The sequence below is a fragment of the Simochromis diagramma genome, unplaced genomic scaffold (assembly GCF_900408965.1).
Source record: "Simochromis diagramma unplaced genomic scaffold, fSimDia1.1 OVJJ01000361.1, whole genome shotgun sequence".
Lineage (NCBI taxonomy): Eukaryota > Metazoa > Chordata > Actinopteri > Cichliformes > Cichlidae > Simochromis > Simochromis diagramma.
Genome location: NW_024386860.1, coordinates 18,094,492 through 18,104,962, shown reverse-complemented (window position 1 = coordinate 18,104,962; position 10,471 = coordinate 18,094,492). Strand labels below are relative to the sequence as shown.

The 10,471-nt window shown below is 43.5% G+C and overlaps 1 protein-coding gene across 2 annotated transcripts; it reads left to right on the top strand.

The window, feature by feature from the left end:
* The first annotated feature begins 1,880 nt into the window (after positions 1 to 1,880).
* Positions 1,881 to 10,162, top strand: LOC120733168 (integumentary mucin C.1-like). 2 transcript variants are annotated; one of them, XR_005695744.1, is made up of 4 exons: positions 1,881 to 1,989; positions 2,891 to 3,409; positions 5,423 to 5,551; positions 7,869 to 10,162. XR_005695744.1 is itself a non-coding variant. In XM_040031250.1 (2 exons), exons 1-2 carry the CDS (start codon positions 1,941 to 1,943, stop codon positions 3,184 to 3,186), a joined length of 345 nt encoding a protein of 114 aa, XP_039887184.1. In that variant the 5' UTR covers positions 1,881 to 1,940; the 3' UTR covers positions 3,187 to 4,050. The 2 variants fall into 2 exon arrangements, 1 of the variants encoding a protein (XP_039887184.1); XM_040031250.1 differs by lacking the exons at positions 5,423 to 5,551; positions 7,869 to 10,162 and having other exon boundaries at positions 2,891 to 4,050.
* The last annotated feature ends 309 nt before the right edge of the window (positions 10,163 to 10,471 follow it).

Here is a 10,471-nt window from a genome sequence, read left to right as displayed (position 1 = left end):
ATTTTGCACCTCGTGGTCTCGTTTGGAGTGAAGCTGCTCGCGTGATGATGCATGTAGACATTTTAAGACTTCACTGTGGGGTTTCACAAATTAAATCCTGACTTGACGGTGGCCACAGCCATCTTTAATATACAGTCTACAGTTAAATCAGCTTTCAGTTTGTACGGATTTAGTTTAATACTGTAATACTAGTTACAGTATTAAACTAGTAGTTACAGATACAGAAGCAAGTCTAAAGAGGAACACGGGCGCACTGCACCACATTTACCTCAAAGCTTTAGTAACTTTATTTTTCATGAGACTTATTGGTTATACTAACTAAATTACACTAATATTTAAAAAATCTAAAAATAGGCGGGGAAAATATTCCTGGGGGAATAAAACGGTAAGCATCTGACCCGGCGCTGTTAGCTGCAGGTCTGCAACCAAACAACTGCACATGATTTTCTTGAGTGTTTCTTACAGATTTTTACTCCCTGAAACCAGAAAAATATTTTTAAAATCCTCGTCAGGATTTCTCGCAGGTTTCTAGTTTAATTAAGCGTACAGTTTCCCTTTTTAAACTGAAATCTGTGTTCAGAAACAGATTTTTTTCATTGCTGTTGTGCTTTATTAAATGGAAACTCTTCACGTTTGCAGAAAACCCTGTACGTGATGGAGGGACATGGAGATTCTTTGGATTCGGCGCCCTAAAAAAAACACCAAATTTACCAAAAAGATCCCACGCAGCTGCAAAATGTTGTTGCAGAGCTGTGACACCATCATGTCTGCTTTCTGCAGCATTAAACATTTCATCCAAGCACGGCACACACCTCAGCTCGCTCACACACGCTCTCTCTCTCTCTCACACTCTCACACACACACACACACACACACACACACACACACACACACACACACACACACACACACACACACACACACTTCATCGATGGACTCACAGGTAGCCGAAGCATTAATGTCCACTCGTTTTTCTTACGGTGGAAAAATGGAAACACGTTTGAATGTCAACATTTCTTCTGAGTTATTGTTCGAAGCACTGAAATGTTGTCTTCCACCTTAAGCTTGAAAAGTGAAGTGAAATTGCTCCTTGACTAAAAAAACAAACACGTCCTCATAAATGTACCAGTTTTGTGTGATGCATCAATCACAGCTACACACAAAACAGCAACAATGTTCCAACGTTTGTTAACTTCAGTGAAACCGGAAAATGTCCTTTATTGTACAGTTTGTGACGTATAAATGCAAACAGACGACTCGGCTGCTCTTCGTCCAGCTAACCTCCCGTCTGTGAGGGGAACACCCCGCTCAGTGCGGCCACGCATGCCCGAAGCATCGACTCAGCCAGCCGGTGAAACCTGGCAACCTTCAGTCTGTGTCGAGCGACAGTTTCTCCTAAACCGACTGTTTTAATCAGAAGGTAAAAATTCATAGAAAATAAACAAAGATGAGTTGAAAGATAAACAGAAGAGTTTTTCCGCATGCTTTGACACATATCTGAAAAACTGTGTGGCACAAACACACTTCTGTACAGTCTACACTTAACGGGCTGCTGACGCTGGTGAGTGTGCGTTCATTTCCATATTGATCTACGATGTTATGGATCCATCCCTAAAGCTGCAGCGCTCCGTGTCGGCACACTCGGATCAGAGATTCCTCGTTGGGTTTGTTTTTATCTCTCGGGTTTAAACAGCTGCACAAACAGGCAAATAAGAATGAAACAGGAAACTGAGCTGCGACCACAGAGTGGAGCTCTGCTGTTGCTGAAACCCAAAGGCATGTTGGGAGGCGGAGGAACGCAGCCCCTCCTCCCTCTCTCTCCCCCACCTGTGTGCAGGTGAGGCGGGTGTATAAAGGAGTCTTTCTCTGGATGGAAACAGACTCCGGCGGCCGCTCACACTGAGATCTTTGTCACAAACTTTCGGATTTCCTGCAGAAAGATGGAGAAACTGCTCACGCTCTGCTTGGCTCTCAGCCTCACCGCCTCAGGTTGGAAAACTACACCTAAACTACACCTTTTTAGATCTTCTGTTTTACTCTTTTCTGTTCCGTCTCAGACTCGAAACAAAATAGAAATCGAGCATCAGAGGAACACAAACATGTCAAACAATGGAAACTAAAGCTGTCAAAGATATAAAAGAGAAAGAATAGTCCTTTAGTGTAGCGACGGTCTGCAGCTGAGCTCACTCGGTCTGATTGTTTCCATCATTTATTAACCTGCTGATTGATAAACCGTCCAGAAATAGTTACATTCAGATTTCAAAGGTTTTCTTTTGTGTGTGAGTCTCAGCCTCGAACCCTGAGATTCGCCTTGCTCACGTTTCAGTGCAGCACAGAGCGCCTTTCTATGGTCTGTTGTCTTATCATTCACTTCATCGTTAGTATTTTAACCTCAAAAATCAGCAAACCTCAGCATGTGAGAGATGCATCAGATATTTTGGGAGGCTTCACGTGTGGTGGTGAAGCCTCATCAGGAGGAAAGATGCTACAGACTCGATCTCTGTTTTATTTGGTGTTTAACAGCTGTTAGTGTGAAAGAAGTGATCTGACGGAAGCAACACGGGATGTTATTTTGCAACAGTCTGTGAGACAGACTTTTTCGCTTTACCTTGTGGGAAGATCTATCTAAAACTTCTAAAATTCATCATCCTCCATGATCACGTTTTCCCTATAATTGCAGCATGATTTCATGTTGTTTTATTCATTAAAACTAGTGATTGTTTACTGAGCTCACAGGTGAGGTGAGCAGAGTGAAATGAAGGCAGTGGAGTAGCATACACGGCACTTTGCAGCCTCATTAAACTCCCACATCGATACCTTTGATTCCTGCCTCGGTCACAGTCATCATAAGATTGACTGAGTTTATTTAAAACTGTTCTTCTTCCATTAGTGGCCTCTGGAACAGACTCAACCAACACAACACCAACCCTCAGCACCTCTTCTAACAGCACCAGTCCATCTGTTCCCAGTACCACCAATACCACCAGTACATCTTTTCCCAGTACCACCAACACCACCAGTCCATCTGTTCCCAGTACCACCAATACCACCAATACATCGGTTCCCAGCGCCACCAACACCACCGCAGTGACGACGAACCCGACAACCGCCTTCTCCGAATGCCACGACCCCGCACAACAGCTCTTTAGCAAACAACACAGCCTCTACAACCGCTTCGCCCGGTAACGGCACCAACACCAATTCCTCCGCGACATCCCCCCCTTCCACAGAGAGCAACGGGACGGCCACACACCACTCGACCACAACTCCGAGCACGTCCACGAGTACGACCCAGAGCACAGCGGCGTCTGCGGCCGGCAGCAGTGCGGGGGTTCCTGGGTGGGGCATAGCTCTGCTGGTCCTGGCGGCTGTGGTTCTGCTGCTGCTGCTCCTGCTGCTGATCGGACTGGTGAGTGCACACATTTCACCCTCACTCCAGGAAGTCAAATCGCATCTTTATAGACACCCCACAATCCATCTCAGCAAATATGGAGACCAACACACTGCCTCTGGTCCGCGGTGCGTTCAGAGACTGCGCCACATTCGGTAACCGCTGCGTTGCCACTGCCAGGGTTTCAAATACCAGCATTTTATCAAAGCTGCATCTCACAGACACACCCGAAGCATCCTCCGCATCATGTTTCTGGCCTCATTAGGTCGGGGCATCGTCACAATTTGAATTCAGTCAATTCTGTCGTTCAACATTTATTTTCGTAAACTACGAATCAAGTGTTTCCTTTACAGAGGTGCACTTTGGTCCTGCAATCCCAAACACAACACAAGCCCAAAAGGTTGACTCTGTGCACCTGGACGTTTTCAGTGGGAGAAACGTTTCGTCACTCATCCAGGCGACTCTTTCCCCAATATTATAAACTGTACATTTGCACAATGACTGCTGGGAGGTCAGTTCCTTGATCATTAATATGAAAATCCTCATGACCACTGATCAATGGTCATGAGAACCAAAGTTGGGAAATGGCGGCAATCACAACCCAACTTTTCACAAAGGGTACCCACGGTCACAACACTGCTGCCTCACAGTGGGTGCTCTAAGACGTCGGCCTGTACAAACTTTAAGTATTGTTGAAATAATATTTTTTACACTCTAACAGGAACCGATCAGCAGTAAAGTTTGCATCTCGTCTTTTCAGACAGAATCTGGACGTTTCGTGTATCCATGACACCCGACTTATTATTTCCATTTGATCTACTGCCACTGTCACATTTACCATCATAAATGCCATTATAGTTCATTGTTAGGTGGTTGCCGGGCAACATGCCAGCATTAAAATGTCATATATCATAACATTAAAGTTAAATTAGACGTTAATGTTACGAAATTCAAATAATAAAATGTTTCTCTAATGTTTTCTATCTGAAGAATTGCTAAATAAATGTAATGTTATCCTGTTGGTCGGTGGTTGCTGGGCAACATGGTGACATTGTTGTAATTAGAGCACAAATTGAACAATCTGTGCAGTGTATCAGATCCTCGGGCCCGAGACCAAACCAGTTATTACCTTACATGCTTCTAGCAGGTCTTTGGACTTCTCCGCTTTCTTTCCGTCTAGTTTTAAATATCCTCTTTGTCTTCAGAGTTACTGCAGTCAGCTCAGGGTTGCCTTTTTTTAACCACTAAGAAATCAACACAAATTTGCTGAGCTTTCATCCCAGTAATCAAAGCGTGTCTGAAAGGTGCGGGTGACATCTGCAGCCTGCTGCGGTCTCAGCACATTCTTCCTCCAGAGTAACGTGCTCGTTATTTGAGTCCTGCAGGTTCCTCAGGACTTGCTGCTTAATTCAATCATTGGTCACCCTGTAGATTTTTATCAGCACCAACTTTACATTTTAGCTTTACATCCTGATTGCTTTGCTCACTGAGAAATCTGAGGCAGCAGAAAAAAGAAAGAAAAGAAAAAAAGGCAAATGCCCCCGAGGTTTGAGCGATTATAAGAAACACCACACTTCTGACTCATGGACGAGGACTACAGGACTTTTATTCTTCGCTGCCAGAGCAATGATCAGCAGTGAAACGCGACACCGGCATTTAGCGTTTGCCCCGGAGCTGGACCAAAGTCAGAGCGTTTTCCATTTGGGGATAAAATACTGACTCAGAGTTCACTGAATTCACACAAATCTGAGACTGAAACAGCCACTGCCCATAGTGGCAGCAGAAATGCTTCTTTATTACTGAGGAAAACTTCAGATTCTGTGCATTTATGTGGCAACAACAATAACAAACACTGATCGGAGCACATGATTGGCACGAGCGCCCTCAGCAGACAGTCTAAGTTTCTGCCTGATGGCCATGTATATTTGCACGCAGCAAACATATGTCGTGTTTAATAAGCTTCCTCCTTTCATCATCACTGTGGATTTTAAACGTTCAGACTGAGTCAGGCTAATTGTTTTGTCTCTCCAGCTGGTGTGGTGCTGCTGCTACAGGGGACACTCCCAAGGCTTCAGTCCCTACGACCACCTGAACAGCAGAGACGACATCCCTCTCTACACCACTCACGGGCGCTTTGAAGCCACCAATGGGAGACCATACGTAAGTCCAAACGTACAAATATTTGAAGGGTTCACGTAAAATTAATCATGTCCTCACAAAGAGGGCCACAGTAACCTCTCGGAAGTCCTCAGAGGCCACCCGCCTGTTCGCCCCTGATGCTCGTGAGGGCATGTCACACTGTGTCCTCACATTGGATGTTTGTCACTGGTTTTTCGTAGGCCAGCTCAGAAGTTGGCATCATCCTGGATCCCTGAGCAAAGACCCGACAGGCTCATGCAGAAAATAATCTGTGTACAAGTTCCTCCACGTTCAGTGACATTAAACACATGAATGAACACATTTCATCATTTTTGAAACATTAACAAACTGCATCACCATACATCGACGTCTGTCATCATGTTACGTAAGGCCCAAAATGGCCTCCGTACAAGGAAGTAATAGGAATCCAAGGCCCAAAGCCACCGCGGTCGGGGTTCTTTCAGGGATCTTTTCCATTAAAATGTGCAAACTTCATCCTGGAATCTTCGAGGCTTCCCTGCTGCACCAGTGTCCTACTAAAAGACAACAACAACCCCCACTTCCTGTTTCCTCTCCCCTTCATAGAGAAGGGCTCCAGTCCTCCCCAATCAGCTGCTCCCCGTACTCAACTCCAAACAGCTGGCAGCTGGACTAGAGTAGAGTCTGCACTCCCACGTGGGTGTGGCCCACACCTCACACCAAACACAAAGAAACGCCAAAGCATGCAATTAATACAAAAAAGTCTAAAGTAATGCCAACCCAAAAGCTTAGTGGGGATTCTCACCATGCTGTACTCCGTAACAATCACACCTCAGGGACACGTCGCATGTTCCAACTTTAGGTTCTGGTATCTAAAGGTCTCTAACCTGTTAACTACAGACCTTATTTAGCACACGATGACCTGAGACCGCGGACACACATGTGACATCATCGATCGGCCCGTCCATCAGAGAGAGAAGGTGGAGTTATCGGCTCGTGCTACGCAGGCTATGTTAACCTGTAAACGTCTTCTCGAGCTGCTGGACAGATGTTAGGTTTAGGATATTAGCGATAGAGACATTTTTATGGAAGCCCGTTCCCGCCACTAAAAAAAAGGATCCATAACTCAAAATTTCGAGTTACTTTCTCGAAATTTCGACATATTAACTCAAAATTTCGAGAAAAGCAACTCGAAATTTCGAGTTATGGATCCTTTTTTTTTTTTTTTTTTTTAGTGGCAGAAACGGGCTTCTATGGAAGCCCGTTTCCACCACTAAAAAAAAAAAAAAGCTAGTATCCATAACTCGAAATTTCGAGTTATTTTCTCGAAATTTCGAGATAATAACTCGAAATTTCGAGAAAATAACTAACTCGAAATTTCGAGTTACTTTTCTCAAAATTTCGAGTTAGCTCTGCCAATCAAAAATATACGTGAATGAGGTCGCTTTCTTGTTACCCGGAAGCATATGGCGCAGGACCGCGCACTCAAGAACGGATCCCAACAAATTAAAGTATGTTTGCTGATAGTAACACCATGTGATTCAGCTAATAACACAGGGATTTCATCATTTGTGAAGCCAGGCTGAAAACACTCAGCAATCTGTGCATTCACGACTGGATGTAATACCGGTAGCTTAGCTGTAGCATTTGTAGCTGAGGGCTTCAGCTTCCGGGTAACATGGAAATGACGTCATTCACGTAGATTACTGATTGGCAGCGCTAACTCGAAATTTCGAGTTGCTTTTCTCAAAATTTTGAGTTAAACTCAAAAATTTCGAGAAAAGCAACTCGAAATTTCGAGTTATGGATCCTTTTTTTTAGTGGCGGGAACGGGCTTCCATACATTTGTATCACGCACTAAACAGACTGACTCACTGCTGGCACCTCTAGTGGACGTTAGAGAAACTGCAGATTGTGGACTGGGATAGTCACAGTCAACTGAAGTTTAAACTGGAAATGTAAAAAATCCAGGTCGAACCTTCCCATAATTTAATAAAGTGACTATGACTGAAAGGAGTTGGACAAACAAGGGCTGAGTGAATATTGATTTTAGTAAATATTTTAAAAACCCAGCCACTAAAATACTTTAGCTTTTGTTATCAGCGCTGGGTAAAGTAACGCCTTTTCATACGTCTGTAAATCATTCCTGCCGGTCACAGTTTGCATTCTCCCCCTTTTCCCCCCTTTATGACCCCGATGACGGTGCAGGATTTATGACACTTATTGTCACTTTCCAAAATCAATAACTAAGATAATATTCACTGCTTCCGCCCACAGTTGTTGTGTTATTGGTGAATAAGTGAGGAACGAGTGCTGCTTAAATAATCTCGATGCTCATCCCGTCGTTCGTCTTTTCCAGGAGCAGACCGAGCGGCCGAGCTAAACGCCCACTCATCGAGGATCAGACCAACGCAACACGTTTACTTTGTATCTCTGTCTTTTTTACATCTGTCATAATTACTGTTTTAATGTCATGAACATTAATTTATTCTCTGAACAAAAACTGTTGTTGTTGCTTTGCTGTTTTGTTTTTTTTTTTGTTTTTTTTAAAGGTCTCAACAAAAAGCAGAAAATACAATTTTATTTAAAGGGAAACAAAACAGAAAAATCAGAAACGCAGTTACACTGATCGGTGGATTTAGGCGCATTTATATTTTACTTTTGTTATCATATTTTTATTATGTTGTCACAATTATAACACAAATTTTACATGTATCTGATTTCCATTCCTTCCAGTCTGTCACATTTTGTCACATTTTGCAATCTTTAGAAAAATCTTCCATATTTACGTTTCTATTTGACCAGTATTACTTTGGCTTTGTTTCCTCTTACAAATCAAAATCATTTCACATTAGTTTTAATTCCTAAGTTGATGTTGTGACTATCGTTAGGCTAGATTACCTTTTATTTCTCTTCTTATTCTTTATCTTTTGTCATTTTTTGCGACAGGATGTACCCTCACTTGCCATTGCATTAGGTACACCAGTTAGGCTCATCCAAATATCTAATCAGCCAATCACATGGCTCCAACTCAGTGCGTTCACACATCTGGACATGCTCAAGCCGGGCTGAAGTGATTTAAGTGACTTTGGTCTGAGCATTTCAGAAAAAGGAGATGTGCTGGGATGTTCCCACACCACCATCTCCAAGTTCACAGAGAACGGTCCAAAAGCGAGAAAACAGCAGTGAGCAGCTGGGAGACACCGCCAGAGGTCCATGAGAATGGACACCTCTCAGCTGATAAAAGCAACAGTCTCTCCAGCGTCCACACATCGAAGCTCGAAGCAGATGGGCTTCAGCAGCCCACACCGGGGGCCACTTCTGTCAGCTAAGAACAGGAAACAGAAGCTACAGCTCACAAACACTCACCAAAAACAAAAACACTGATCTACCGAGTCCGTAGGATCAGAACTGGGTGTAAACAGCATGGACGCATGGATCCGCCCTGCCTTGTATTAACGGTTCACGCTGCCGGTGGTGTGATGGACTGGGGGGTATTTTCTGGGCACACTTTGGGCCCCTTGGTACCGACCGAGCATCGTTTCAACTCCATGCCGACCCGAGTCTTGTCACTGACCGTGTCCAAACCTTTATGACCACATTCACCATCTTCTGATTGGCTGCTCGTGTCACACAGCTCAGATCGTCTCAAACTGGTTTCTTGAACATGACGATGAATTCACCCGTCCCAGATGACGTCCTCAGTCACAGATCTCAGTCCCACTGAGCGCCTTTGAGATGTGGAGGAAGCTGTACGATGATGTCACATCGACATGGACCAAAATCTGGTTTCCAGGAACGTTTCCAGGTGTACCTAATGAAGTGGCTGCTGAGGTGCAGTTCCAGTGCATAAATACACTTTAAACATTTCATACATGTATTTTCCCTCCTTACTGTTGGAGAATTAATGTCACACCTACTCCGCAGCCATTTAATTATATTATTATTGATATAAAAAGCTACAGAATACAAAACGTGATTTTCTATACAAACACACTGTTGTGCCTGTAATTATATGCGCTCCATGTTTTCACTTTTTCTATAGCTGCCAGTGACACTAACAGTTCACATGATATGAAGCTGTTTCCACTTGTGTCCCATGGTACTCTTCTTTTTACACCTAAATCAATTCTTCGTGTTATTTTTAAGACTATTGAGGGTTTTTGAAAAATGTCCGTGCTTCTTTTTCCCACTGTTTTTCTTTCCTGGTAATAACTTTGCTATTATTTGTACTTTTATTGCGTGTGTTGGTTTGGCAGCGGCTCCAATGTCCCACTTTTTTGTTTGTTATGTTTGCAGCAGGACAATCGTGGCCTGAAAGCAAATCCTCATTGTTGCAGGTTTGATTCATCTTTTCAAACCAAAGTCTAAGTTTATTCTTCCCAACAAAGCAGCTCAGTCACAAAGACAGAAAGAGAAGGCGGGCGTGGAGCGGGCGGAGCTGCGGAGGAATGTATGAACTTGGGAGCGTTTAGCAGGAGTGATAAAGCCGATATCAACATAAAGAGGCTGGGATGGGCTCTGAACTGAGTCAGCATCACAGCAACCGTTACCAGCAAAGAGAAACACGCTCACTCGTTTTATGTTTCCATTTCTCTGGGCTTTTTTTTTAATCCTTTATATTTTATCTGAATAAACAAATCTGCAAAAGTTTATTGTATCGTTGTTTGTCATCATGTGTATTTATCTTGTTACAAATTTGTCTTTGTTTAACTTTAACGCATCGTTTCCACAGCACCAATATCTTATATTCATCTAAATGTAGAAGGTACCACGTTACAGATGAAGCCTTCAGTTCAATTCAATTTTATGTACACAGCGCCAAATCACAACAACAGTCGCCTCAAGGAGCTTTACATTGTAAGGTCGACCCTACAATAACACATACAGAGAAAAACCCAACAATCAGATGACCCCCTATGAGCAGCACTTTGGCAACAGTGGGAAGGAAAAACTCCCTTT

Excerpts from the sequence above, each read along its gene's own strand:
- LOC120733168 (XM_040031250.1), top strand. The coding sequence starts at position 1,941 with ATGGAGAAACTGCTCACGCTCTGCTTGGCTCTCAGCCTCACCGCCTCA. Across the intron at positions 1,990-2,890 it reads TCTCAGCCTCACCGCCTCAG|TGGCCTCTGGAACAGACTCA; the intron begins GTTGGAAAACTA and ends TTCTTCCATTAG.